The sequence below is a fragment of the Saimiri boliviensis genome, chromosome 12 (genome assembly GCF_048565385.1).
Source record: "Saimiri boliviensis isolate mSaiBol1 chromosome 12, mSaiBol1.pri, whole genome shotgun sequence".
Taxonomy (NCBI): Eukaryota; Metazoa; Chordata; class Mammalia; order Primates; family Cebidae; genus Saimiri; species Saimiri boliviensis.
The window spans coordinates 11,457,359-11,482,132 of NC_133460.1; the positions used below are offsets into that span (position 1 = coordinate 11,457,359).

Below are 24,774 nucleotides of genomic sequence, written 5' to 3' on the forward strand. Positions count from 1 at the left end.
TGGGAGGCTGAGGCGGGTGGGTCACAAAGTCAAGAGATCAAGACTAACCTGGCCAACATGGTGAAACCCGTCTCTACTGAAAATACAAAAATTAGGCAGGGCAAGGTGGCTCATGCCTGTAATCCCAACACTTTGGGAGGCCGAGGCAGGTGGATCACTAGGTCAGGAGTTTGAGACCAGCCTGGCCAAGATGGTGAAACGCCATCTCTACTAAAAATACAAAAAGTTAGCCCGGCGCATTGGCAGGCACCTGTAATCCCAGCTACTTGGGAGGCTGAGGCAGAAGAATCGCTTGAACCCTCGAGACGAAGGTTGCAGTGAGCCGAGATCATGCCACTGCACTCCAGCCTGGTCACAGGGAGACTCCGTCTCACCAAAAAAAAAAAAAAAAAAAAAAATCACAGCTCAGCAAAATCCACAGTCTGATCTCTGTCCCTTTAAATTGAGAACCACCTGGGATACCCCCAACCCTACAATCGAGGCAGAGGACAGCTCAGCTGGGATTCCCAGGAGACAGAGGGTCTCTAAGTCTCAGCTGGGGCTTCCTTCTGGCCAACATCCTCCACCTCTGCAGCTCTGGCCTTCAGGGGCCTGGGCTCCAAGAATCAGAGTCCACTCCCCCTGCTCAGTAAAGCCTCCCCACCCACTGCGTGTTGAAAAGGTGCAAACAGGTATAATCCCTTCCGCCACCCGAATTTCTCCGCCCCCAGGGTCAGCCAGTGGAACCGGTGCTGGGTCATTCCAGACGTTGGTTGCCTTTGACACACACAAATGAAAGGTATTTTTCTCCCTTTTCTACACCAGTGGTAGCTCTCTGAACACACTTTTCTACACCAGTGGTAGCTCTCTGAACACATTTCTTTCTTTCAGCTGCTGCTACATCTGGTAGACCACTTCCAAGCAGCACAGCTTCCTGTCTTTCCTGTTTCGGCCAGAGCTCCGTCTCATCAGGACCCCGTATGAATGATCCGAATGTACCACCAGCTAGTGACCAGCATGCAGGCGGTGCCACATAAGTGAGTGGAGGTATGCGGTGTCACTTCTGTGAATGTGTCTGCAGGGAGAATTCAGAGGTGGAATATTCCCCCAGAGAAGGCCCCCTGCGGGGGACAAGTCCAGGGGTTCTCAGGCGGCTCCCGCATCCTCCATGTTGCCAGCAGTGTCTGTTGGCCAGTCCCACCTGTCAGTATAGTTTTTATTTGCCAATGTCTTAGGTGAAAGAGAAAAAAAAGTCACTTTAGTGGGGTTTTCCTTTTTTTTTTTAAACTTTTTTGCCATCACATCCTGGGAAGGACACTTTAGTTTTATTTCTTAGTTTGTTTCTTGTGTATTGTTTTTGTTTTGTTTTGTTTTGTTTTGTTTTTTGAGACGGAGTTTCGCTCTTGTTACCCAGGCTGGAGTGCAATGGCGCGATCTCGGCTCACCGCAACCTCCGCCTCCTGGGTTCAGGCAATTCTCCTGCCTCAACCTCCTGAGTAGCTGGGATTACAGGCACGCGCCACCACGCCCAGCTAGTTTTTTGTATTTTTAGTAGAGACGGGGTTTCACCATGTTGACCAGGATGGTCGCGATCTCTCGACCTCGTGATCCACCCGCCTCAGCCTCCCAAAGTGCTGGGATTACAGGCGTGAGCCACCGCGCCCGGCCTTTTTTTTAAACTTTTTTGCCATCACATCCTGGGAAGGACACTTTAGTTTTATTTGTTAGTTTGTTTATTGTGTATTTTTTTTGTTTGTTTTGTTTTGTTTTGTTTTGTTTGAGACGGAGTTTCGCTCTTGTTACTCAGGCTGGAGTGCAATGGCACGATCTCGGCTCACCGCAACCTCCACCTCCTGGGTTCAGGCAATTCTCCTGCCTCAGCCTCCTGAGTAGCTCGGATTACAGGCACGAGCCACCGTGCCCAGCTAATGTTTTGTATTTTTAGTAGAGGCGGGGTTTCACCATGTTGACCAGGATGGTCTCCATCTCTTGACCTAGTGATCCACCCACCTCGGCCTCCCAAAGTGCTGGGATTATAGGCTTGAGCCACCGCGCCCGGCCGGTTTTCCTTTTTTTTTAAAACTTTTTTGCCATCACATCCTGGGAAGGACACTTTAGTTTTATTTGTTAGTTTGTTTATTGTGTTGTTTTTTGTTTTTTTTTTTTGAGACGGAGTTTCGCTCTTGTTACCCAGGCTGGAGTGCAATGGCGCGATCTCGGCTCACCGCAACCTCCACCTCCTGGGTTCAGGCAATTCTCCTGCCTCAGCCTCCTGAGTAGCTGGGATTACAGGCACGTGCCACCATGCCCAGCTAATTTTTTGTATTTTTAGTAGAGACGGGGTTTCACCGTGATGACCAGGATGGTCTCGATCTCTCGACCTCGTGATCCACCCGCCTCGGCCTCCCAAAGTGCTGGGATTACAGGCTTGAGCCACCGCGCCCGGCCTGTGTATTGTTTTTGAGATGGAGTCTCGCCCAGGCTGGAGTGCTGCGACCAGAGTCACCGCTTACGGCAACCTCTGCCCCCCGGGTTCCAGCGATTCTCAGGCCTCAGCCCCCCAGGTAGCTGGAATGGTTTTTAGCAGGCATTTCTGCGCTGAGGGAGGAGTACCCGCGGATCCCTGGCAGCTGTCCTTCCGTGCTTCGTACGGGAGCGTTGGCACGGTCGTTTCAGGTGAGCTCTGCGATGTGAGCTGCAGGCTGGGTCCCCCATCTCCCAGATGGGGGCTTGTCTTTTTGACTTCGCTCACGCAGTTTTGCTCTGCAGACGCCACCCCCACAACCCACGACCGAGTGGAACCTCTGGGTTCGGTGCCACACTTGGAAAAGCTGCCTTGTTCCCAAGATGGAAACAGCTTCCCCGAGTTTTCTTCTAGGTTTCATCGCTTCCTTCTTTAGGCTTAAATCTTGATGATGGGAATCCATCCCGGCGTAAAGAGCCAGGAGCTGATGCCGCGCACGCGTGTGCATGGCCACCACAGCGGTCACTACGGCCCCTGGCACAGAAGCCTTCTCGTCCGGGCGTCACGCGTGGATCTCACACGCACCTGCTGCGGCTCTGCGGCGTGAAGGCTGGGGAGGCCGGCCCGGGGGCGCCGGTGCTGAGGCGCCTGGCTCAGGCCCACGCGCGCGGGGAAGGGCGGGGCAGGGCGCGGGCCCCTCTCGGTCCGGGCGGAGGTCGGCCCCTCTGCGCCTCGCGGGCTCCCCGCGCCCGCCACGGAGGTCCCGGCCGAGCGGGGCTGGGACTCGGCGACCTGGAGCGTCAGCCTCGGGGACAATGTCCTGCGTGTTCCCATCGCGCCCAGCGCGCCCCCTCCGTCCCGCGCGGCCCCTCGGCGCCCCCCGGACCCAGCGCGTCCCACGTGACCCCGCCCAGCGCCCGGGTTCCCGGAGGGGCGGGGCGGGGCCTGCGGGCGGAAGTGCCCGGGGCGACGGCGAAGGGGACCGGCCGGGCCATGGGCGCCGGGGGCAGAGGCGGCGGCGGCGGAGGCTGCCCGGGCGGCGGCGGGGGCTGGCGGCGCGGGACGCGGGCCGCGTAGCGCCGGGCGGAGCGCGGAGCCATGGGCCGGGCTGGCACCGGGACCTGGGGCGAGGCGGTGGCCGCGGTGGTGGCGGGGCCGCTGCTGCTGCTGCTGCTGCTGCTCGCCCGGCCCCCGCCTTCCGCCGCCGGCGACAGCAGGAAGAGCGGTGAGCCAGCGGCTCGGGCCATCGCGGGCGCGGGGCGGTCATCGGGGGCGCGGGGCGGTCATGGCGGGCGCGGGGCGGTCATCGGGGGCGCGGGGCGGTCATCGGGGGCGCGGGGCCACCATCAGGGGCGCGGGGTGGTCACCAGGGGCGCGGGGCCAGCATCGGGGGCGGGGGGCCATGAGGGGCTAGGGCGGGCGGGGCGGGATTGTGACTCGGGCGTACCTGTGCGATCACCTGGCGCTGGCTTAGGGCGGGAGTTGGGGGCTCAGGGTGGCCCTTTTGGGCGCTTCGTGTTCGAGGGGTCGAGGCGGACGGGACCCCGCGCTCCCTTCTCGGTCCCCCGAACCCAGTTCGGCCACATCGGCCCCTCGGAGCGCTCTCTCCCCTCTCTCCTCCTCGCAAAACGCTCAGGTCCAGAGAGCCCGCCGCGCTCGGGGCAGCGAAGTGGAGGGGCCAGGGGGACTCTGCCCCGGACTTCAGCTGGGAGGGAGGAGTGGCTGCGTTGTGAGCTCCCCGGCCTCGTCCGGCCTGGGGAGGGCCAGCGCCGGGAGAAAGTTGTTAGACCCTGGAGCGGGGCCGGGGGACATGATGGCTCCCACAGTGGCCACCAGCCCTGAGGCAGCTGCTTCCCACCGCCGGCCTTGCTTCTGGGAGGAGGGACTCGCAGCTGGCAGAGGAGCCTGGTGGTCCAGGGGACTGAGGAGGACTGGGCGACCCTCTCCCCTCTTGTTCAGAAACTTGCGGGGCTGCCTTTGCAATTCTGTTCCCTGAGGGTCCCCGCCCCTGACTTCGGGGAGAAGGTGTTACCCTTCAGGGTCTCCACAGGGTAGGCGCGCTGGTGTGGAGCCCACCCGGAGATGGTGAGGACTTGCCCTGGCTTCTGTGGCCTGGGACTCCCGACGGCCGTGTGGGCCGAGTCCTTGCCAGGCAGCTGGAGGGGCTGACACGTCCAGGTGCCCGGCAGCTGCTCCTTGCTGTTCCCCAACTTCCCGGTCCCTAGCCCCTCCCCCTTCCCTGAAATATTGCTCCTTTGAGCTCCTGTTTCTTTTGGGGGCTGTGCCTCCTGATTTCTGAGCTTGGCACATCTAGAGATGAAAGGCGGTTTTCCCCGAGGACCCTGTCCCTGATTAAATGGCTCCATGGTGCCCCCTGCGGTGGCGCGTGCCTGTAGTCCCAGCTACTCGGGAGGCTGAGGCGGGAGGATCACTTGAGTCCAGGAGTTCTGGGCTGCAGTGCGCTATGACCATCGGGTGTCTGTGCTAAGTTCGGCATCAATATGGTGACCTCCCGGGAGCTGGGGACCACCAGGTCGCCTAAGGAGGGGTGAACCGGCCCAGGTTGGAAACGGAGCAGGTCAGAACTCCCGTGCTGATCAGTAGTGGGATTGCGCCTGTGAATAGCCACTGCACTCCAGCCTGGGCAACATAGCGAGACCATATCTCTAAAAAAAAAAAAAAAAAAAAAAGATAGATACTGTAGATACAAAAATAAATAAATAGGCCGGGCATGGTGGCTCACGCCTGTAATCCAAACACTTTGGAGGCCAAGGCGGGCGGATCACCTGAGGTTGGGAGTTCAAGACCAGCCTGACCAACATGGTGAAACCCCATCTTTAACTAAAATACATAAAATACATACATACATGGCTCCATGACGGGCTCAAAGCTCACGCCTAATCCCAGCACTTTGGGAGGCTAAGGCGGGAGGATCCCTCCAGCCCAGGAGACTGGTCTGGGCAACAAAGGGAGACCCCATCTCTATAAAAATTCAGCTCGGGCCGGGCGCGGTGGCTCAAGCCTGTAATCCCAGCACTTTGGGAGGCCGAGGCGGGTGGATCACGAGGTCAAGAGATCGAGACCATCCTGGTCAACACGGTGAAACCCCGTCTCTACTAAAAATACAAAAAATCAGCTGGGCATGGTGGCACGTGCCTGTAATCCCAGCTACTCAGGAGGCTGAGGCAGGAGAATCGCCTGAACCCAGGGGGCGGAGGTTACGGTGAGCCGAGATCGCGCCATTGCACTCCAGCCTGGGTAACAAGAGCGAAACTCCGTCTCAAAAAAAAAAAAAAAAAAAAAAAAAAAATTCAGCTCGGTGTGGTAGTACGCGCCTGCGGTTCCACTACATGGGAGGCTGAGGCTGCAGTGAGCATGTTCATGGCGTTGCACTCTAGCCTGGGTGACAGTGAGACCCTCACAAAGACCTTACTCCATTGGAGGATGGCAAAGGAAATTCTCTGTCCCAGAGCTCAAGCCTGGTGAGGGTCCCCGGGAGATGGAATGCCTGGGTGTGGGCAGTGGAGAGGCCTGGTGGGCTGGCTCAGCCCCTCGGCTCCTCCCAGCCTTCTGCGGAGCAACTGCTCTGTGCCCCTGGTTTCTGGCTCTGTGGGAGGTCAGGGTCTCCCATGGGTGCCTGTCCTGGTTTGGGGGATATGGGAGACACCCTCCTTCACTCAGGTTCCCAGGACAGGCTCAGGGACTTTCACTCCCTGCTTCCCTGCCTGGCCCTGTGTCCGCGGAGGGGCTGTGGGGCAGGCAGCGGGGTGTGTAGCTGGCTCTCCTCGCCCTGTGGTCACTTTGGGCTCAGAGCATCACTAACAGCCTGGAACGTGTCAGTGTCTCAAGCAAGGAGCTTGGGTTGAGAGCCCTGGGAGAGACCTGGAGGGGCTGTGAGCCCTGGGAGTTGGGGACGGGGTGTTAGGACAAGCTTGAGCAGATCTCTTATCTCCATGCACCTGCTGAAACTTCACAGCCACTAGCTGGGTTCTAGGTGTCCTCAGGCTGGTGCTCCAGGGCCAGAGAGGCCCAGGGCTTTGCTCCAGCTGGCCCAGGAGCTTCGAGCTGCAGGTGGCCTCCCTTGCCTGCCCCGCCACCCCCCAGGCCGGCTGTCTCTCCAGGAAACCGTGGTCCTTGGGGGTTGCCTGCTTCAGCTCCCAGCACCCAGCTTTTCCTGCCCACATTATCAGGCCACAGCCGGGTGGGTGGGACCTGGGGGCAAGCCGACACCTGGAAAGCCCAGGAATGCATCGTGGGTGTGGCCTGCCCCTGCCCAGCCCCCACACCAGGCTCCCCTGAAGCTTGGCCTGGCTTTGCCAACAGGCTGCTTTTGGCAGCGTGTCGTTTCTTCAGGTGTCACGAGGCTGGCAGCAGAGCCCAAGGTTCACCTGTCTTCCTCAGGAGGGGCCTGGACCTGACCTGGCCACTCTCCTAGCGAGACAGAGGGAGGCTTTCTGAGTGTGCCAGATGGGGAGCTGCAACTGAGGGGGAGGAGGCTGTACCCTGCAGGGTCCACTGTGCTTTTCTTTCTGAAGCTTTTGTCATTCATTAACCTCTGAGGGAGGGGCCCTCTGAGGGACCTGCCCTCCACCCTGGCCTTCCCAGGAGGAAGCTGGGACCCAGGGAGGGAAGGATGTCCAAAGTCACTAAGGCTTGAGGCTAGGGCTGGCCCCAGGCTGGGGGTGGGAGCCTGGGGATCCTCCCCTGGGGCCACAGGCAGGGTGTCTCCCTCGGGTCCTCCCTTGGAGCTACAGGCAGGCTGTCTCCCACGGGTCCTCCCCTGGGGCCACGGGCAGGCTGTCTCCCACCGGCCTGCCTCCACCCCAGCATCAGGCATGGGCACGTGCCCTGAGGACAGTTAGGAGCCTTGCCCACTTGGAACGCAGCAGGCGGCTATCCCCTTGTTCTCATGGCTGGCCAGGTTTCTGGCCTGGGGTCTCTCCCACAGGCAGGGTCTCCCTCTGGGTAGCGGGGAATCTGGGCTCCGGTCTGGCTGTGTCCAAAGACATCATAGCCCACGAAGGCAGCCAACCCATCCCGTGAGGGGGACGTGGGAGGCTCAGAGGAGGTGGAAGGACTGTACCCCAGCATCCAGGGCAGATGTGATGATGCCTGCTGTGTCCTTCAGCTTTGACCTGGGCTGGAGACTGGCTCTGGGGAGGGGGGGGGTCTTCTGAGGCTGGAGGCAGTTCGGGTGGCAATGGGTGCTGGGTGCCCTGGGGCTTGTTTGGAAGCTACTGCAGTGAGGCAGCAGCTGTGAAAGGCCCAGATGCCTGCAGGGTGGAATGTAGGCGCTTTGGGGAGAGGAGCCAGAGGGCTGGCTGAGGGGCAACGATCTCTAGGGGCCAGAGGGTAGCCATGGCCTTTGCCAGGCTCAGAGTTGGTGTGCCAAGGGCTCCAGGTGGGTCCCCGGGGTCTCCTAGCCCTTTTTCTCTGGGGTCTCGTCCTCCGAGTCTGTGGCCCTAGATTAGGGCTCCCAGCCCAGCTGATGCCTCCTTCTCCTCGCAGAGGCGGGGCTGGTGTCCGAGCACTTCTCGCAGGCTCCGCAGAGACTGTCCTTCTACAGCTGGTACGGCAGCGCCAGGCTCTTCCGCTTCCGCGTGCCCCCCGACACCGTGCTGCTGCACTGGCTTCTGCAGGTCTCGCGGGACAGTGGCGCCGCCTGCACCGACGCAGAGATCGCCGTGTATGTGGCAGCCTGCCCTCCCGCCCCCCGCCCCTGCCCAGCCTCCTGCGCCAGGCCCAGGCCTGCGTCTGAGCCCTGCGCTGCTCTCCCGTCTGCAGACACTTCCGTTCCGGTGCCCCTCCTGTCATCAACCCTCTGGGCACCCGCTTCCCTGACAACACGTCGGTGCAGCCCTCCTTCCAGGTCAGGGTGCCGCTGAGCGCCACACCGCTAAGCAATGTCTCGGTCAACATTTCCCACCCGGCCCCCGGGGATTGGTTCGTGGCCGCCCACCTGCCCCCCTCATCCCAGAAGATCGAGTTGAAGGTGAGGGGGACTGTCCTCTGGGGATGGAGGCAGAGAACCTTAGGCACATGGCTGGCCCCTGCCGGTCACTTCTGCAGGGTGGTCCTTGATCTGGGCTCCACAGCGCACTCTGGGGCCAGCCCTGCTCCCTGCTCGCCTGGGGTTCTGGGGGGACCCTGTCTCCCACCTGCATCCTCTGACCCCACCACCCCACCTGTTCTTTCCCTAGGGCTTGGCTCCCACCTGTGCCTATGTCTTCCAGCCTGACATGCTGGTCAAGCGGGTGGTTGAGATTTCCATCGTGGAGCCGGATGTGCCCCTTCCGCAGACCCTCGTCTCCCACCCTAGCTACCTCAAGTGAGTGGGGACCAGGGGCAGCCCAGCTCGGCCCTCCAGCCCTGCCTTGGATTTGGTGGGGTGGGTGAGAGAGCCTGGCCCTGGACCCTGGGGTTGGGAAGTGGTCCAGATGCCCAGACCCCGTTGGCCCCCACCTGAGTGGGCTGAGGGATGGAAGAGCCTGGGCACACCGCGCCCCCTGGCTGCAGAGTCTCCCCGCCCTCGGGTGGAGGGATGGCGCACCTGAGCCAGTGGCATCCCCTCACCACAGGATCTTTGTCCCCGAGTACACGCGGGAGCTTCTGCTGGAGCTGCAGGGCTGTGTGTCCAATGGGAGCCTGGGCTGCCCCGTGCGTCTCACCGTGGGCCCGGTCACCCTGCCTGGCAACTTCCAGAAGGTGCTCACCTGCGCCGGGGCCCCCCAGCCCTGCCGCATGCTGCTGCCCTCGCCGCCCTGGGACCGGTGGCTGCAACTGACAGCTGAGAGCCTGGCGGGGCCCCACCGAACAGTGGCTTTCAGCGCCGTAGCCACCCTCACAGGTGGGCCGCATGGGGGCGGGGAGGGATGGCCTTGTCCCCTGCCCCTGCCCCCGGACACCCAGACTTCTTCCAACCCAGCCCCTTGTCGTCTCGGCAGCCTGCAGGCCGTGGAGTGTGACCGTCCAGCCGCTTCTGCAGAGCGGCCAGAACCAGACCTTCAACGCCTCTGCTGGTTGGCCGTCCCCAGGCCCTGAGCACCCGGACCCGGGCAGGAGTGGTGGGGTGGGCGGCGGCCCCTTCTGCCTCAGGAACCACCCAGTCACACGGGAGGACACGGACGTGGTGTCTGCGCACTTCCAGCCCCTGGACAGGCTCTCGGTGACGGTGCGTGCGGACACGCCCTCCGTCCTGCGGCTGCGCCTCAACACCGGCATGGACAGTGGCGGCTCCCTCACCATCTCCCTGTGGGCCAACAAGGTAGCCGCCATCCCGCAAGGGGCCTGTGGCCCGGGCTTGGGCAGGGCTTCCTCACTTACCTTGGCACTGGGACGGGCAACGTGGTGACAGCAGCGGGTCCAGGCCAGAACAGAGGCCCGTCAGAGGGGCCTCCCCAGCTGGGCGGCCTTGCTGCTGTCAGCAGGCCCCAGGGCTGTGGGGTGGCTAGGGTCAGAGGTGGGGTTGGGGCAGGGAGTGCCAGCACCCAGGGAGGAAGAGTCCCGGTGGGCCCCCAGGAGTCTCAGTGCCAGGCTGAGCTGGCAGGTGGGCCAGATGCCACTGCTGCCTCTGGGGGGCTGCTCAGTGCCAGGCTGAGCCGGCACGGGCTCCCTTTCCAGACAGAGATCAGGAATGAGACCCTCATTGTGGCCTGCGTGAATGCTGCCTCACCCTTCCTCAGCTTCAACACCTCGCTCAACTGCACCACAGGTAGGACGGACAGGTGTCCCTTCAGTGTGGCTCCGGCCAGACCCCCGCCCCGGCCGCCTCTGACAGCTTCTCTGGCCCCCCGCAGCCTTCTTCCAGGGACACCTCTTGTCTCTGAGCGCCTGGTCTCGCAAGGCCAACCTCATCATCCCCTACCCAGAGACGGACAACTGGTACCTGTCCCTGCAGCTCATGTGCTCTGAGAACGAGGAGTGAGTAAGCCTGGGGCAGGGGCGGGAGGCAGGCGCCCTGTCATTTCGCTCAGGACCACGGCCCTGGCTGCCCGGCGTTGGCGTTTGGAGTGACCCGGCGGCCAGCAGGGTGCTTCCTGCAGGGCTGCTGAAAGCTGGGGGCCTCCATGCTGGGCTCTCGTGTCCACTGGCCGGGTGGCTGACAGATCCCTGCACCAGCTTTCCTGTTGCCCCTTCCTCACAGGGACTGTGAGCAGGCCGCCGTCCACGTGGAGACCACCTTGCACCTGGTGCCCTGTTTGAACGACTGTGGACCGTATGGCCAGTGTCTCCTGCTCCGCCGGCACGGCTACCTGTATGCTGGCTGCAGCTGCAAGGCAGGTGAGGATCAGGCCTGTCCGCCCCGGGACACTGTGGCTATGGGCTTCCCAGTGCTGTGCCATGCCCTTCCCCTGGGGCTGCAGAGAGACCCCTGCAGAGCGACGCAGGGGCAAAGCCTCCTCCTTACTTACCTGTTCCCCGCCAACAAGCCGTCTGCCGGGCACAGGCACGAGGTTTCCCCAGGGGTGGAATACCTGACCTTGCCTCCCAACCTTGGCTCCCACCCGCCTCGCCTGCCCAGCTTGCTCCTGGGGGAGGAAGGGGCTTTTCTGCAGGGTCCTGGGCAAGGCGGGGGGCCCTGAGGTTCGCCAGTGCCCCCAGCCTCTGCCCTGGGGGTTGTGTGCGCCCAGGCTGGCGTGGGTGGAGCTGCACAGACAACAGCACGGCCCAGACGGTGGCCCAGCAGAAGGCGGCCACACTGCTGCTGACGCTCAGCAACCTCATGTTCCTGGCCCCCATCGCCGTGTCAGTGCAGCGCTTCTACCTGGTGGAGGCCTCCGTCTACGCCTACACCATGTTCTTCTCCACGGTAGGCCGGACCCTCCTGCAGGGGTGTGGGGTGGGAGGGGGCTGTGCTCACTAGGCCTCCCCACAGTTCTACCACGCCTGCGACCAGCCCGGGGAGGCCGTGCTGTGCATCCTCAGCTACGACACGCTGCAGTACTGTGACTTCCTGGGCTCCGGGGTGGCCATCTGGGTCACCATCCTGTGCATGGCGCGGCTCAAGACACTGCTGAAATACGTGAGTGACCCTCGATGCTGGAGTTTGGGCTCTGAGGGAGCAGGACCCCCAGATACAGCCTGTGCAAGGCAGTACAGAGGGAGAGGCCGGAACCGACTGTGGGCATGGCCCTTGGAAACTGCGTATCTCGTTGAGCATGGTGGCCCACACCCATAATCCCAACACTTTGGGAGGCTGAGACGGGAGGATCCCATGAAGCCAGGGGTTCAAGAGCAGCCTGGGTTGTACAAAAAAAACCCAAAAAGTTAGCTGAGCGTAGTGGTGGGTGCCTGTGGTCCCAGCTACTCGGGAGACTAAGGTGGGAGGATGGGTTGATCCCAGGGGTTGGATGCGCTGGGGTGAGCTGAGATCACAGCACTGCACTCCAGCCTGGGTGACAAAAGCAAAGGAAAAAGAAACCTCGTGTCTTACGTGATGCCGCATGGAGACGTGGCTCTGAGACTCCGCGGGCAGTTGTGAGGGAGCACTACTAGCTGTTTGGAGGGTGCCAGGAAGGAAGGTGGTAGACAGGGGAGGCCAGGCCCCCAGCCCTCAGGAAGCCCCCACCTGTGCTCCCTGGGTCCTTGGCGCCAAGGATGCCCTGGGGACTCTGGCAGCCAGTGCTGTCACAGGGAGAGTTGTGCCCTGGGCCTGTGAGCTGCATGCTCTGCCCTCCTGTCTGCTCTGAGAACTGCAGGCTGGGTACTGCCCCGAGGGAGTGCCCATGGGAGCCCCACTGCCAGGGTAGCGGGGAGGCTGGCAAGCACCAGGGTCCTACAGGGCTGAGTGCAGGGTCTGAACCTGCAGATGGGTGGAGAACTGTAGGTTGTGAGCAGAGGTATCTGATAGACACTCAGGGATGGAACCTCCTTCCCGTGGAGCAGTGGGTGGGAGACTGAACCTGCCCTAATGGGAGACTCCTGGAAACCCAGGGGTGCAGGGGGCTGGTGAATGTGTGGGTGCAGAGCTGCCACACATGGCTGTCCAGTTTGTGTGACCGCCTTCTAGTCCCCCAGAGGCGTCTGCATGGCCGCACTCACCTGTGGATGCCGTACAGAAGCTGAAGGAGGGGTGTTTCCCGGCCAGCTGGCAAAGCTGGTCAAAGGGTGCCAGCAGCTCCAAGGGGGGCAGGCAGAGGTGCTGCAATGCCCTGGGGTGTACCTGGTCCTGCCGGGCCTGGGGCCCTCAGTCATCCCTGTGTCTTACCCAGGTGCTGTTTCTCCTGGGCACACTGGTCATCGCCATGTCCTTGCAGCTGGACCGCAGAGGCATCTGGAACATGCTGGGGCCCTGCCTCTTTGCCTTTCTGATCATGGCCTCCATGTGGGTAAGGAGCCGGGCTGGCTGGCGCTCCTGCCCAGATGGTTGGAGAAAGGGGCCTGGCCCCTTGCTCTGGCCATGTTCCTGGTCCCGTTCCAACCACTGAATGCCCGCATCTGCTGGGGGCTGCTGGGGCGCCCATAGGAGCCCAGCACGCTGTATCCCTGAGGACCAGTGGGCTTGAGCCCCCTTGAAGCAGCCCGCCCCTGTGGTTCAGCTGCCCAGACCTGGGCAGGCCCCCAGTAACCACTGTTCCCGGGCCCTGGGAGCTGCAGCCACGGCCCCACCTGCACTGAGGCCTGCGTGGCTGTTTTCTCCAGGTGTACCGCTGCGGGCACCGGCGCCAGTGCTACCCCACCTCGTGGCAGCGCTGGGTCTTCTACCTCCTGCCCGGTGTCTCTATGGCCTCCGTGGGCATTGCCATCTACACCTCCATGATGACCAGCGACAACTACTACTACACACACAGCATCTGGCATGTCCTGCTGGCCGGGAGCGCTGCCCTGCTGCTGCCGCCGCCCGCCGAGCCCACTGAGCCCTGGGCCTGCTCGCAGAAATTCCCCTGCCACTATCAGATCTGCAAGAACGACCGTGAGGAGCTGTACACAGTGACGTGACACCGGCCCGGGGACCCCCGCTGCTCCGACAACCTTTTCAGTCAGGAGCTGTATGGGGTGGGGGGGGAGGCGCCCTGTCCAGCCCTGGGGAAGACTGATTTCCAGCTGAATAAAATTGGCCCGCGCACCCTCTGTCTTCCTCCTACCGAGGGAGGTCCCCCACCAGTCCCACCTCTCCCCGGCGGCCGCCCGCCCTCTGGCTCTCTGCTGAGTTCGCTCGTGTCGCTTGCAGAGGACAGGTGTCTGTGTGAGGGTGGGGCCCTGTGCTCTGCCGGCCCGAGGAGGGCTAGAGACCAGGAGAAGGACTCCCTGTGATCCTGCTCCCTGGCGAAGCTGGGGCTAAGGAGGCCTAAGCCCAGCACTGTGGCTGGGAGCTGTGCCCTCCCCGAACCCTGCTCCTGGCCCCCGGGTGCCCCTGGTGCCAGCCTGCCTGGAGCATGGAAGATCCTCCTCTGCTACTGGGGTCATGATAGGGACAGGGAACCAAGGTCCCCCCGAGAGCTGACAGGGTGCTGGGAATGCAGGCTCCTGCCCTGCCCCTCACTTTTTGCTAGCTCTGGAGCCAGGGTCTCTGAGAAGAGCCTTCTGGGACTGGGCTGCTCTGCTGCTCTCGGGGTGTGGCCCACAGGGAACCCCTTCCCAGCCCGGTCCCCCCCACCCCAGCCTCCTCTGGGTCCCAGGAGCTGCGGTGGTGGCTGCCCCCTGCATCAGGCTGTCTGTGCTTGGGAGGTGTTGGAGACTGGGCTGTCTCTGCTTGTCTTGCAAGCCTTACATGGGAAGCAAGGACCAGGAGCAACACCTGGCCCCTCCCTGAGGCCTGTGAGTGTCTCCCGTCCTGCCGTGGAGACCTGCTCTGGGGGCTTCCCTTCTGGGTCTTGTCCTGAGCGTGATCTTCCCCAGGGTCGCACCTCCCCAGCCACCCTGCACTTGGCCACCAAAGCAATCTCTAGGCTTACAAAGGAGAAACGTGTATATATGGAGTTTTTTTGGGTAAAAGAAAATTCTAAGATATTAAGACATATTTTTATGTAGATCTGATTTATCTGTGATTGGTGAATTTAATATTCTACAGTGATTTTTCAAACTAAGCGAGTTTTTACATTTTTTCTGCGCTCCTTTCCGGGGAGGGGAGGTGTGTCCCGGGAAAACGGGCCCCGCGACGCCCTTCGCGGAAACGCCGGGGCCGCACATTGCCAACGGTGCCTGGAGCGGCCGCTGCCGTCTCTGCAGGGTGTTTTTCACGGTCCCTAAAGGCGGGAGATGGGGCGGGACCAGGGGTAGACGGATGGGTTTTGCAGCCAGTCAGCGGTGGGAGGTGGGGGGGGTCAGGCCCGGCAGATCGGCTTCCGGTTCCGGTGGGGCGCCGGGTTCAGAGCTCCGAAAAGTGGGCTCTGGCAGGTGGGTGGGCGGGGGCCGCGGCAGTAGGGGAGGGGCAGGTGGGCGCAGGGCGGGGGACGAGGTGAGAGCCGGGCGGGGGTAGGGGGCGAGAGCCGGGGGCAGGGGTAGGAGGTGAGAGCCGGGGCAGGGGTAGGGGGCGAGAGCCGGGAGCAGGGGAGGGGGTGAGACCCGGAGGCAGGGGGAGGGGGCGAGAGCCGGGGGCAGGGGGAGGGGGCGAGAGCCGGGGGCAGGGGGAGGGGGCGAGAGCCGGGGGCAGGGGGAGGGGGCGAGAGCCGGGGCAGGGGTAGGAGGTGAGAGCCGGGGCAGGGGTAGGAGGTGAGAGCCGGGGCAGGGGGAGGGGGCGAGAGCAGGGGGCGGGGGTAGGGGGTGAGAGCCGGGGGCAGGGGTAGGAGGTGAGAGCCGGGGCAGGGGTAGGGGGCGAGAGCCGGGAGCTGGGGAGTGGGTGAGAGCCGGGGCAGGGTTAGGGGGTGAGACCCGGAGGCAGGGGGAGGGGTCGAGAGCCGGGGGCAGGGGGAGGGGGCGAGAGCCGGCGGGAGGGGAGGGGGCGAGACCCGGGGCAGCGGTAGGGGGCGAGAGCCGGGGGCGGGGCCGGGCCGGGCTGCGGGTGAGTGTGAGCCCCCACCTTCCTCCAGGCTCGCGATGCCCCTGCACAAGTACCCCGTGTGGCTCTGGAAGCGGCTGCAGCTGCGGGAGGGCATCTGTGCCCGCCTGCCCAAGCACTTCCTGCGCTCCCTGGAGGAGGAGCGGACGCCTACCGCCGTGCACTATAGGCCCCATGGAGCCAAGTTCAAGATCAACCCCAAGAACGGGCAGCGGGAGCGTGTGGAAGATGTGCCCATACCCATCTACTTTCCCCGCGAGTCCCAGCGGGGGCTGTGGGGCGGCGAGGGCTGGATCGTGGGACACAGATACGCCAACAACGACAAGGTGGGTCAGCGGGCGGGCTTCAGGGGCTCCTCCTAGGGCTCAGCTGTGCCGGTGCTGTGCAGGCCACCAGGGGTACCTGGAGAGATGCCACGGGTCCCGGGGGTTACAGCCTGGCAGAGACGCCGCTCTGGCAAAGGAGCACGCTGAGAGTGAAGACGGCAGTTATGGGAAACAGGACTGATGAAACAGGGGTGAGGTGGAGTGATCCAGGCTGGGGGAGCAGCCAGAAGGCCCTGGGGAGTCGGGTACAGTTAGAATGGGGAGGAGGCCTGTGTGTGCAGCAGAGCAGGTAGGGGAGGCGAGGCTGGCAGGCGGCTGCCTGCCGCCCACTAAACTCTCCTGGGACGCCTGTGAGGCCCTCCGGCTCCCAATCTGTAGTTGGATGAGGATGTGAGGGTCGGAGTCCTCTGGAGGGCAGAGCTTCCAGGCTGCTCGGGTGGCCTTCCTGGTGGGACTGTTGACACCTCTGGGGAGACTTGTGTCACCTCTAGCTTGGAATGGGCTGGCCTATGAACCGCAGGGTTGCACTCATTTCTGAAGCGCAGCAGCAACCATGTGGCAAGGGCAGGAGTGGCTGACCTCTGGGCATGCAGCCAGGTCCAGGGGTCAGGCTAGGGCAGCACTGGGCTGGCGGCCCAGCCCACCCAGCTCCAAGTCCCCAGCCTCACAGCAGTGCTTCTGTGATGGAGTCGCCCGGGGAGGGTGAGGGCAGTTCCCTAGGGCCCCCTCGGTCTGTAGGGGAAGCAGCAGCACTCACGGGGGCTCTGTCGCACCCTCAGCTCTCCAAGAAGCTAAAGAAGGTGTGGAAGCCGCAGCTGTTTGATCGAGAGCTCTACAGTGAGATCTTGGACAAGAAGTTCACCGTGACCGTGACCATGCGGACTCTGGACCTCATCGACGAGGCGTACGGATTGGACTTCTACATCCTCAAGGCAAGCAGGGTGGGGTGTGCTGTGCCAGCCAGTGCACAGCAGGGTCCGGGAAGGGCCAGTCAGACGCAAGGGATCCCCAGGTCAGCATCCCACCAGGGCACGCCAGCGTCTGCGCAGGAGGGTCACTGGCAAAGCGTGAATGGGGCCATGCCCCTTTCTGGGGGCGCCAGTGGGGTTTCCTGACTGCAGGAGAGGTCTTTGCTCTGTGGGTATCTGACTTGCCCGTGGGGCCTGAGTGAGCAGAGCCGCCTCTCCCTGCTCGCTCTCTCTTGATCCCACCCCCGTGCCCGGGGCTTAGGTGGCCCCACCAGGGCCTTCTCTGGCATGTCCTGACACCACCAGCTGCTAGAGAGGAGCCCAGTGGGTTGGCCGGAAGGGTAGGAGGGCCCTGCCACCGGCACCTGGTCCCATGTGAGCCTCCTGCCAGACCCCGAAGGAGGACCTGTGCTCCAAGTTCGGGATGGACCTGAAGCGAGGCATGTTGCTTCGGCTTGCCCGGCAAGACCCCCAGCTGCACCCCGAGGACCCCGAACGGCGGGCGGCCATCTACGACAAGTACAAGGTGAGTGTTTCCATCCGGCTCCCTGCGCCTGCAGCCTCCTCCCAGCCCTGGGCCTCACCGCACTTTCCACCTCTGCCTGCCTAGGAATTTGTCATCCCAGAAGAGGAGGCAGAGTGGGTGGGCCTCACTCTGGAGGAGGCCATTGAGAAGCAGAGACTTCTGGAGGAGAAGGTGAGAGTGTGAGCACCAGCCGCTGCTGCCCACCCAGGGCCTGGCGTCCGGGGCTGGGGAGAGTGCTGCTTGGACAGAGCCTGCACGAGGGGCCGCTGCGCTGGGTGGGCCTGGGGAAGAGCTGCTGCTCTGCATTGCCCCCGCAGAGGAGCACGGCCTGCTCCCTCCCCTCTGAATCCCCACCCTCTCCCACCTCAGGACCCGCAGTAGGAGGGCTAGGATTCCTGCACGGAGGGTTTGGTCGGCCACCAGCATCCAAGAGTCTTCTTCCTTTTTCTCTCTGTTCCCTGGAGGGCTCTGGGGCCTGTGGTGGCCGTCGGGACAGGGAACCCCTCATGGGGTGGCAGCTGGCTGTCCCCATTCCCTCTCTTTACGACCACAGGGACAGGACAGGGGCAGGTGTGTGCCTCAAGTGTCCCCAGGGGAGGGGGCTCCTCATCTCACGGACGGGGCTCTGCCCTCCAGGGCCTCTCAGGCTCAGGTTCCTCGGGTAGCAGCTGCTGGTCCCGTTCCTGCCAGAACTCCAGCTGCTCTGGGCTTCTCTGGTCTCACCGTGGGCCCCTCTCTCCTTCAGGACCCTGTACCCCTGTTCAAGGTCTACACGGAGGAGCTGATCCAGCGGCTGCAGCGGCAGGCACTGTCGGAGCCGGTGCTGGTGCAGAAGACAGCCAGTGGCCAGTGAGCGCACAGCCCCTCCAGTGCCTGTCCCCAGGCTCAGCTTTCCACGCCAGGCCTTTTGCACTGAGGATACAGATTCTGGGGGACCGTGAGGGCCTCCGGTGGGTGGATCTTGCAGCTTCTAGCCTGGGGCCAGCTTCTGTCCCCTCCAGGGATCCCCAGGAGGCCTGGTGTCAACGAGGCCCTCCCAGGGGCCCATGCTCAGGCAGTGCTCCTTGTGCCCGTGGGGCCGGGAGCGAGTAAAGTCTGGGCCAGGCTGCACGTGTGCCTCTTTGCTTTGAGGACTGGGGTTCTCTTTGGGGATCCTGACCCTGTCACCCCTGCCCCTGCTGCCCCTGAGACCGCTGATGGGCCGTGGGCATTGACTCCGGCTGCCCATCCCCAGCTGAGCCGAGAAGACCCAGGTTCCATTCTATGTCTTTTTTTTTTTTTTTTTTTTTTTTTTTTTTTTTTTTCTGAGACAGTCTCGCTCCGTTGTCCAGGCTGGAGTGCAGTGCTGCAATCTCAGCTCACTGCAACCTCCGACTCCTGGGTTCAAGCAATTCTCCTGCCTCAGCCTTCCGAGTAGCTGGGACCACGGGGTCCCACCATTATGCCTGGCTGATTTTTGTATTTTAGTAGAGACGGGACTTCACCATGTTGGCCAAGCTTGTCTGGGACTCCTGACCTCAGGTGATCTGCCCACCTTGGCCTCCTAAAGTGCTGGGGTGACAGGTTGGAGCCACTGCCCCGGCCCAGTCCTGTGTGTCTTTCCTCTGGTAGAGGGGTCTAGTGTAGCTGGGGGCACCCAGGGTGCACCATAGTGACACCCATTCCCTTTCCATTGCACATTCCTGCCTTTCTGGAACATTCTCCAGAGCAGGGCAAGGGAGGCTGTGGCCTGGCTCTGCCGGGACTGGCAGGAACCAGGAGGGGCAGGAACGTGCTGGTGGCAGCTGCCTGTCAGGAGCCTCTGCCCGGTCAGCACTCTCGTGGCATAGTGTTGCAGGAGCTGGGGGCGACATGAACTTGGGGGGCCTGCGACGTTAGTGTCCCCTCCTCTGCTACCTCCCACCTGACCTGCAGGGTGGGCGCGTGGCCAGCAGGAAGCCGGGCTGTGTACCTTAAGACTTTTCCCGCCCTCAGGTTTAGGGGTGTCCAACCCTCTCCTCCAACCCTTACCTGGAAATCCTGATCCTCCAGACCCATTCGGTTCTGCCACGGAGCACAAGGAGGGCTTCCCCAGACACATGTGCAGGATGACAAGGGGGGTTATGTCTTCTGAGCCTAAGCCCGCCCCAGCTGGTGGCAGGATGGGGTGAACTGGAGGCAGCTGCTCAACTGGGGCCTGATGGCTGATTGAGGGGCCCTGGCTCCCAAGGGGATGTGGCAGAGTCCAGAGGGAGTGTGCAGCTGGCCATGCTGCACCTCAGAGGAGCCCGCGGTTCCTGGGGTCACAAGGGGTCACTGGGTCAGGACCTGCCTGTCAGCCCTGGGATTGCTCTGAGGTCTCAATCTGTCCACATGGCACCTCTGCCCACATGTTCTGGTGCTCCCTACACACCAGTGCCTTTGCGCGACACCCCTGCTCTGTGAATGAGCGGCCGAGGCAGGTGGATCACCTGAGGTCAGGAGTTCAAAAACAGCCTGGCCAACGTGGCAAAACCCCGTCTCTACTAAATACAAAAAATAAGCTGGGTATGGTGGCAGGTGCCTGTAGTCCCAGCTACTTGGGAGGCTGAGGCAGGGGAATCACTTGAACCCAGGACACAGAGGTTGCGGTGAGCTGGGATTGCACCACTGCACTCCAGCCTGGGCAACAAGAGCAAAACTGTCTCAAAAAAAAAAAAAAAAGTATGAAAAGCAGACAGTGCTCAGTCAGTCCCTCCCCCAGCTCTAGGAGGCAATAAGGCTCAGCCAAGCTGCCCACACTATGGGTGCTGATCCAGGCCCCAGCTCTAGCCAGAGTTGTGTTCTGGCCACTCCCTGCCTCCAACTACAGTTACCATGTTCAGCCCTGAACTGAAGCCTAGCCCTCTCCAGCCCCTCCGCCTGCCCCGGCACGTCCCAGCTCAAGCCTTGGGGGCTGCTCCTAACTCACCGCCTGCTCTTTCCCACCCCAGCCAAGGACCCAGGGCAAGCAGGGCTTCTGCCAAGGGTTCCCATGTCAGGCTCAGGGGGTCCCGAGAAGTTAAGGGCTAGACTTGGAGGTGGACTGGTAGGCGCTGGCCTTGGTCCCCGTGGGCCGTGGTGGGATGTGCATGTCAGTGTCCTGACCCGCATGGACTGGGTTGTGGGTCTGGGCCCAGGCTGTCCGCTGGCCAGTGGGAAGAGCTACATATGGCCTCAGCAGGTCACCTGTGCCAGTCAGCTCGCTGAGGCCCAGGGCTGTTCAGTCCTCCCACAGGGCGGCCAGGCCAGACAGGTGGGGTCTGGGTGTGGTCAGGGCCCTGACTGCTTTTTGGTCAGAGGCCACAAAAGTCCTTGATTGAGAAAAGGGTAAGAGGCCTTCAGTGAATGCCATCCCCCAGGATCACACAGTGAGCCAGGGACTGTACCCACTCAGACATGCACGTACTCAGGGCACGTGCGGAACCAAGAACAGCTGGGAGCCCGGGAGCTGACCTGGGAATGGCTGCCAGCCACTCTTCCCTCCCTCCCTGCACCCACCCCTTCCAGAGCCAGGCCAGGCCAGGGCCACTGGACCCTCCTTCCGACGTCCTCACCAATCACACCTGTCAGGCTACTTCCTGAAGGGCTGGGCTCCGTCTCTGAGAGCGTCCAGTTCCCCTCACTGAGGCCTGCATATCCTCAGGTGCCTGAAGCAGCAGGGTGTCTGTGCAGAGCAAGGTCAGCTGCACAGGAGGCAGAGCTGCAGTGCACTGGCCCAGCCTCTTGGAGCTCTCCGGGTGCGGGAGTCTCTAGCACGTGTCCCAGGCTTGGCAGAGCCCGTGTGTGTCCGTGACCACAGTCAGCCTGGGTGTCGGGCAGAGGCTGCGCTGTGGATGTGATGGTGGACCCTCGCCTTGGCTATGGGCAGGGTCCCTTGAGAGGCCTGGAAAGGCTGTCCGTGACCCTATCACTCCACCTAGAGATGGGGAAGCCAAGGCCAGGAACGGTAGGGTGGAGTGGATGTGAGGCTGGCCTGGGGTACCCAGTCCCAACTCCATGCCTGACCCTTGACCCCAAGGGTCCTGCCTGCTTCCTGACTCCTGCTTAGGTGCACAGAAGCATCAGGATAGTGGAGGGAAGGGTGAGGAGAGCCAGCAGGCCCTCCAGGTCACCTGGTACCTCTGCTTCTGCCCTGTGCCTGTCAGGGTGTTGGGAGCCCATGGGAGCTACCAGGAGGCCACTCCGTGTCCCGTAGGCCTGCACCAGGCTGTGCCTCCACCCTCAGTCCTCGTCCACCCTCTCCCTCTCACCAGTGCCTGTCTGTAACTCTGCCCCAGACATGGGCTGGGTTGTGTGGGGCTCCCAGGCTCCCTCCAGTTCTTGTCCCTCTGACACCAGCCACTGAAGCTGGAGCCCTGGCCACATGGCCACGTGCAGAAGCCTTGGCTCCATGCAGTCCTGGCTCCTCTGGTGCAATGCCCTATAGCCCTCCCCAGGCTGGCTCTGCGCCCAGCAGGGCACTCCAGCCTTGGACCGTCCTCCGCAGCCACTGCCTGCTGTCCCGGGCTGGCGTCTCTGCCCACACCCGGTCTGCTGGTAGCTATTTTTTTTTTTTTAGACGGAGTTTCGCTCTTGTTACCCAGGCTGGAGTGCAATGGCGCGATCTTGGCTCACCGCAACCTCCGCCTCCTGAGCAATTCTCCTGCCTCAGCCTCCTGAGTAGCTGGGATTACAGGCACGTGCCACCATGCCCAGCTAATTTTTTTTTGTATTTTTAGTAGAGATGGGGTTTTACCATGTTGACCAGGATGGTCTCGATCTCTTGACCTCGTGATCCACCCGCCTTGGCCTCCCAAAATGCTGGGATTAACAGGCTTGAGCCACTGCGCCTGGCCTGCTGGTAGCTCTGAGCATGGTATGGGAGGGCCTTCAAGACTAAGCTCTATTCTGGGACAGGCAGCCCAGGACCAGGCCAGGCTAGTGTGAGGAAGCCCAGAGCCAGGTTGAGTCCTGATAGCGCAGCTGTAGCCCAACACCGCTGGCACTCAGGCCATGCCAAGCCCAAATCCCTGGGGCCGGCCCTGAACTCGCTCTTGACTGTGGGATCCCCACAGACCCATGCTGCAGGCTCCCCTGGCGCTCAGGCCCCCCGGCCGTGGCGGCAGCCTCTCTGGGCTGCAGCAGCCCTGGCTTCTGCACAGAAGCCCACGGCTCACGCTTGCTCCTTGTGGCCCTGGAGCTGTTCACCACCAGATCCGCTCATCAGGTACGGGTGGGCCTGGGCCAGGATGGGCGACTCAGCTTCCCCAGATTATGGGAGGCCTCCAAAGGGGCCTTGGCCGGGTGGTGCTGCTGCAGGGCGCTTGGACAAGCCAGCACTGTTTCTGGCTGTCACAGGGCTGGGGTGGGGGTGGCTCCGGGGACACTTAGTGTCCTGCGAGGCCCAGGATGTCCATGGGTGATGCTTGAGAAGCCCGGTCTCCAGACACAGACACGGGGGAAGCCTTGCAGGGGTGGAGGTTGCTGCGCCCTGGCGGGAAGAGGCGTTCTCGGGACACAAGAGGGCACTGCAGCCCAGGGCAGAGCAGGTGTGGCCATGGGTGTGCAGCTGCTGGCGGGACAGTCTGCTCAGCATGGCCCAAGTCCCAGAATTCTGCCCAGCGGGAACCCAAGGTCCGGGGAGCAAGGCCACGGGAGGGGCCTTCGGAGGGCTTGTGAGACGGGACGTGTGAGCACATGTATGTGTGTGTTCCACGGGCTGCAGCTAGCGAAAGGGCCGTAAAGTGGATTGTGGGAAGGTAAAGCTGGCAGCCTTTGCCGTTGGAGGTGGGTGAGAGCTTGGCTCTGCCCACTGGGGGGGTGGGGACTTCTCCCTACTCTCCCACCCACTGCTCCCACCCTTTATTTTCCCACCAGACTTGGCCTGGCCTTCAGCCCCTGGGGCAAGCCTGACCTGAAGTCCTCCTCTCAGCAGGGGCTGGAAGGCCAGTGCTCCCACCTCCGCTGGGGGTCAGGCAGGGCATGGAATGGCCCCGGACAGGCCAGGAGAGGGACAAGGACCCCACACACTGGACATGAATGAAACACACGCAAACGCTTAACAGCTGTTGTGGGAACAGCTACCATGCAGCCGTGCCCGGCTCGTTCCTCCAAGGGGACCCTGGCATGGGCCCACGGGCAGCACTGCCTGCTCCCTCGGCAGTCAGGAGTGGCTCGGGGGTGGCGGTGTCTAAAGGGGCTGGTTGCCATGGCTACCATAGGGTTCCGAGGCCCGTCATCTGGTCCCTGCTTCAGCCAATCGGCGGCGGGAGCCCAAGCTGCAGCCCAGAGTCACGCTTCTGCCTCCCAGCCACACAGTGGCCAAGAGCAGGGACCTGCTTCCTGGAGTGGCTGGAAGTGCTCGGACGGACGTCCAAGCCCATCATGGCGGACAGCGGGACGGTGGGGCAGAAGCAGGCACACGGAGCCAGGCAGGTGAGGTAAGCCGGGCAGGCGGCCGGGCGGACAGGTGGGCGCGCCTCCTCTGCCCATTGTTCTCGCGGCTGCGGCCCTGCCCTCGGCCCACCCCACCCTCAAGCGCAGCCCATGTGCAGCGCTGGCACCCTCACCCCAACACCCTCTCCGGGCGTCCCAAGGAAGGGTCGGGGAAGAGACAAAGGGAGCCGTGCAAGGCGGGACGGATCCCGTGGCACCACGGACCCCGAAACCGCCCCGGTGGGTCCTCCACGTCAGGTTTCACATGGAGGCGGCATCAAAGACCCCTGACCGATCCAGGCTGGCGTCCCGGCCACTGCTCCAGGGCTCGGTGACAGGCCATGTCAAGTCAGTGCCGTTTAAGCAGCATTTTTTTCGAGAAGAAAAAAAGAAAAAAGAAAAAGAAGCGATAAAAAGAAAAAAAAATGTCCACCTATGACGGGGAGCGGCCTGCCCAGATGGATCAGAAGCGCCAAATCCCATTACTCGGGACTTCAGGGACAGGCCCTGCAAGGGCAGCTGCGATTAAGAGCTTGTCAATGGGGTCTCCTTTGGAGATCAAAGCGGGGCGTGCTTGTGTGTGTGTGTGCGCGTGCACGTGTGTGCGCGGGCATGCGTGTATGTGCAGGAGCGGACACTGTAGGTGACAGTAGAGAGGTTGTGCCCGCAGCACTGTGGGCCCAGGTGTCACTTGCGAGGCCGTCTCTAGGCTGCTCATGTCCTTGCTGTGGACCCGGCGGGGGCCTGAGCTGGGCACCTGGTCCCAACACCCACACCCTTCGGAAGGTGGTCCAGAGGGCCTCTGCCTCTTCCTAGAGGCCATCCCTTCCCTGAGTGCTGTGCAGAGGAGGCCGGCAGGAGCCGTGCGTGCCAGCCGAGCGGGGCCAAGCCGGGGGTGAGGACAGCCGTGGCTGTGTCTCTTCCCTGCCCGACCACGCCCTGCTGTCCACAGAGGCCTTGAGCTCTCAGTTGGCCTGGCAGGCGCGCCCTGGGGGTTCAGAGCTCCCGCCGACACGATTGTGAGGTTACTAGGTAAACTCTGAGGAGCAAATCTTTTAATCCACTGTGGCTAATCCAGTGCACTTTTGTTTGCCACGACAGACGCTGCGGCAACAAAGGGGCCGGGGGCCCGGCACACACAATCACACCCTCAGAATTCG

General features: G+C 62.6%; 2 protein-coding genes across 2 annotated transcripts; both read left to right on the forward strand.

Annotated features, from left to right (window-relative positions):
• The first annotated feature begins 3,383 nt into the window (after positions 1-3,383).
• On the forward strand, positions 3,384-14,465 carry PGAP6 (post-GPI attachment to proteins 6). The gene is made up of 13 exons (XM_039478334.2): positions 3,384-3,668; positions 7,952-8,129; positions 8,228-8,435; positions 8,644-8,771; positions 9,022-9,290; positions 9,388-9,707; positions 10,064-10,154; positions 10,240-10,363; positions 10,587-10,723; positions 11,074-11,252; positions 11,319-11,465; positions 12,655-12,771; positions 13,085-14,465. Exons 1-13 carry the CDS (start codon positions 3,542-3,544, stop codon positions 13,379-13,381), a joined length of 2,322 nt encoding a protein of 773 aa, XP_039334268.1. The 5' UTR covers positions 3,384-3,541; the 3' UTR covers positions 13,382-14,465.
• A 253-nt stretch (positions 14,466-14,718) lies between these two features.
• On the forward strand, positions 14,719-18,310 carry MRPL28 (mitochondrial ribosomal protein L28). The gene is made up of 6 exons (XM_039478390.2): positions 14,719-14,779; positions 15,412-15,706; positions 16,486-16,638; positions 17,066-17,200; positions 17,285-17,371; positions 17,946-18,310. The coding sequence occupies exons 2-6, from the start codon at positions 15,419-15,421 to the stop codon at positions 18,051-18,053; spliced, it is 771 nt and encodes a 256-aa protein (XP_039334324.2). The 5' UTR covers positions 14,719-14,779; positions 15,412-15,418; the 3' UTR covers positions 18,054-18,310.
• Positions 18,311-24,774: the final 6,464 nt, after the last annotated feature.

Excerpts from the sequence above, each read along its gene's own strand:
- PGAP6 (XM_039478334.2), top strand. The coding sequence starts at position 3,542 with ATGGGCCGGGCTGGCACCGGGACCTGGGGCGAGGCGGTGGCCGCGGTG. Across the intron at positions 8,130-8,227 it reads ACCGACGCAGAGATCGCCGT|ACACTTCCGTTCCGGTGCCC; the intron begins GTATGTGGCAGC and ends TCCCGTCTGCAG. Across the intron at positions 12,772-13,084 it reads TGATCATGGCCTCCATGTGG|GTGTACCGCTGCGGGCACCG; the intron begins GTAAGGAGCCGG and ends TGTTTTCTCCAG.
- MRPL28 (XM_039478390.2), top strand. The coding sequence starts at position 15,419 with ATGCCCCTGCACAAGTACCCCGTGTGGCTCTGGAAGCGGCTGCAGCTG. Across the intron at positions 17,201-17,284 it reads CCATCTACGACAAGTACAAG|GAATTTGTCATCCCAGAAGA; the intron begins GTGAGTGTTTCC and ends CTGCCTGCCTAG. Across the intron at positions 17,372-17,945 it reads AGAGACTTCTGGAGGAGAAG|GACCCTGTACCCCTGTTCAA; the intron begins GTGAGAGTGTGA and ends TCTCTCCTTCAG.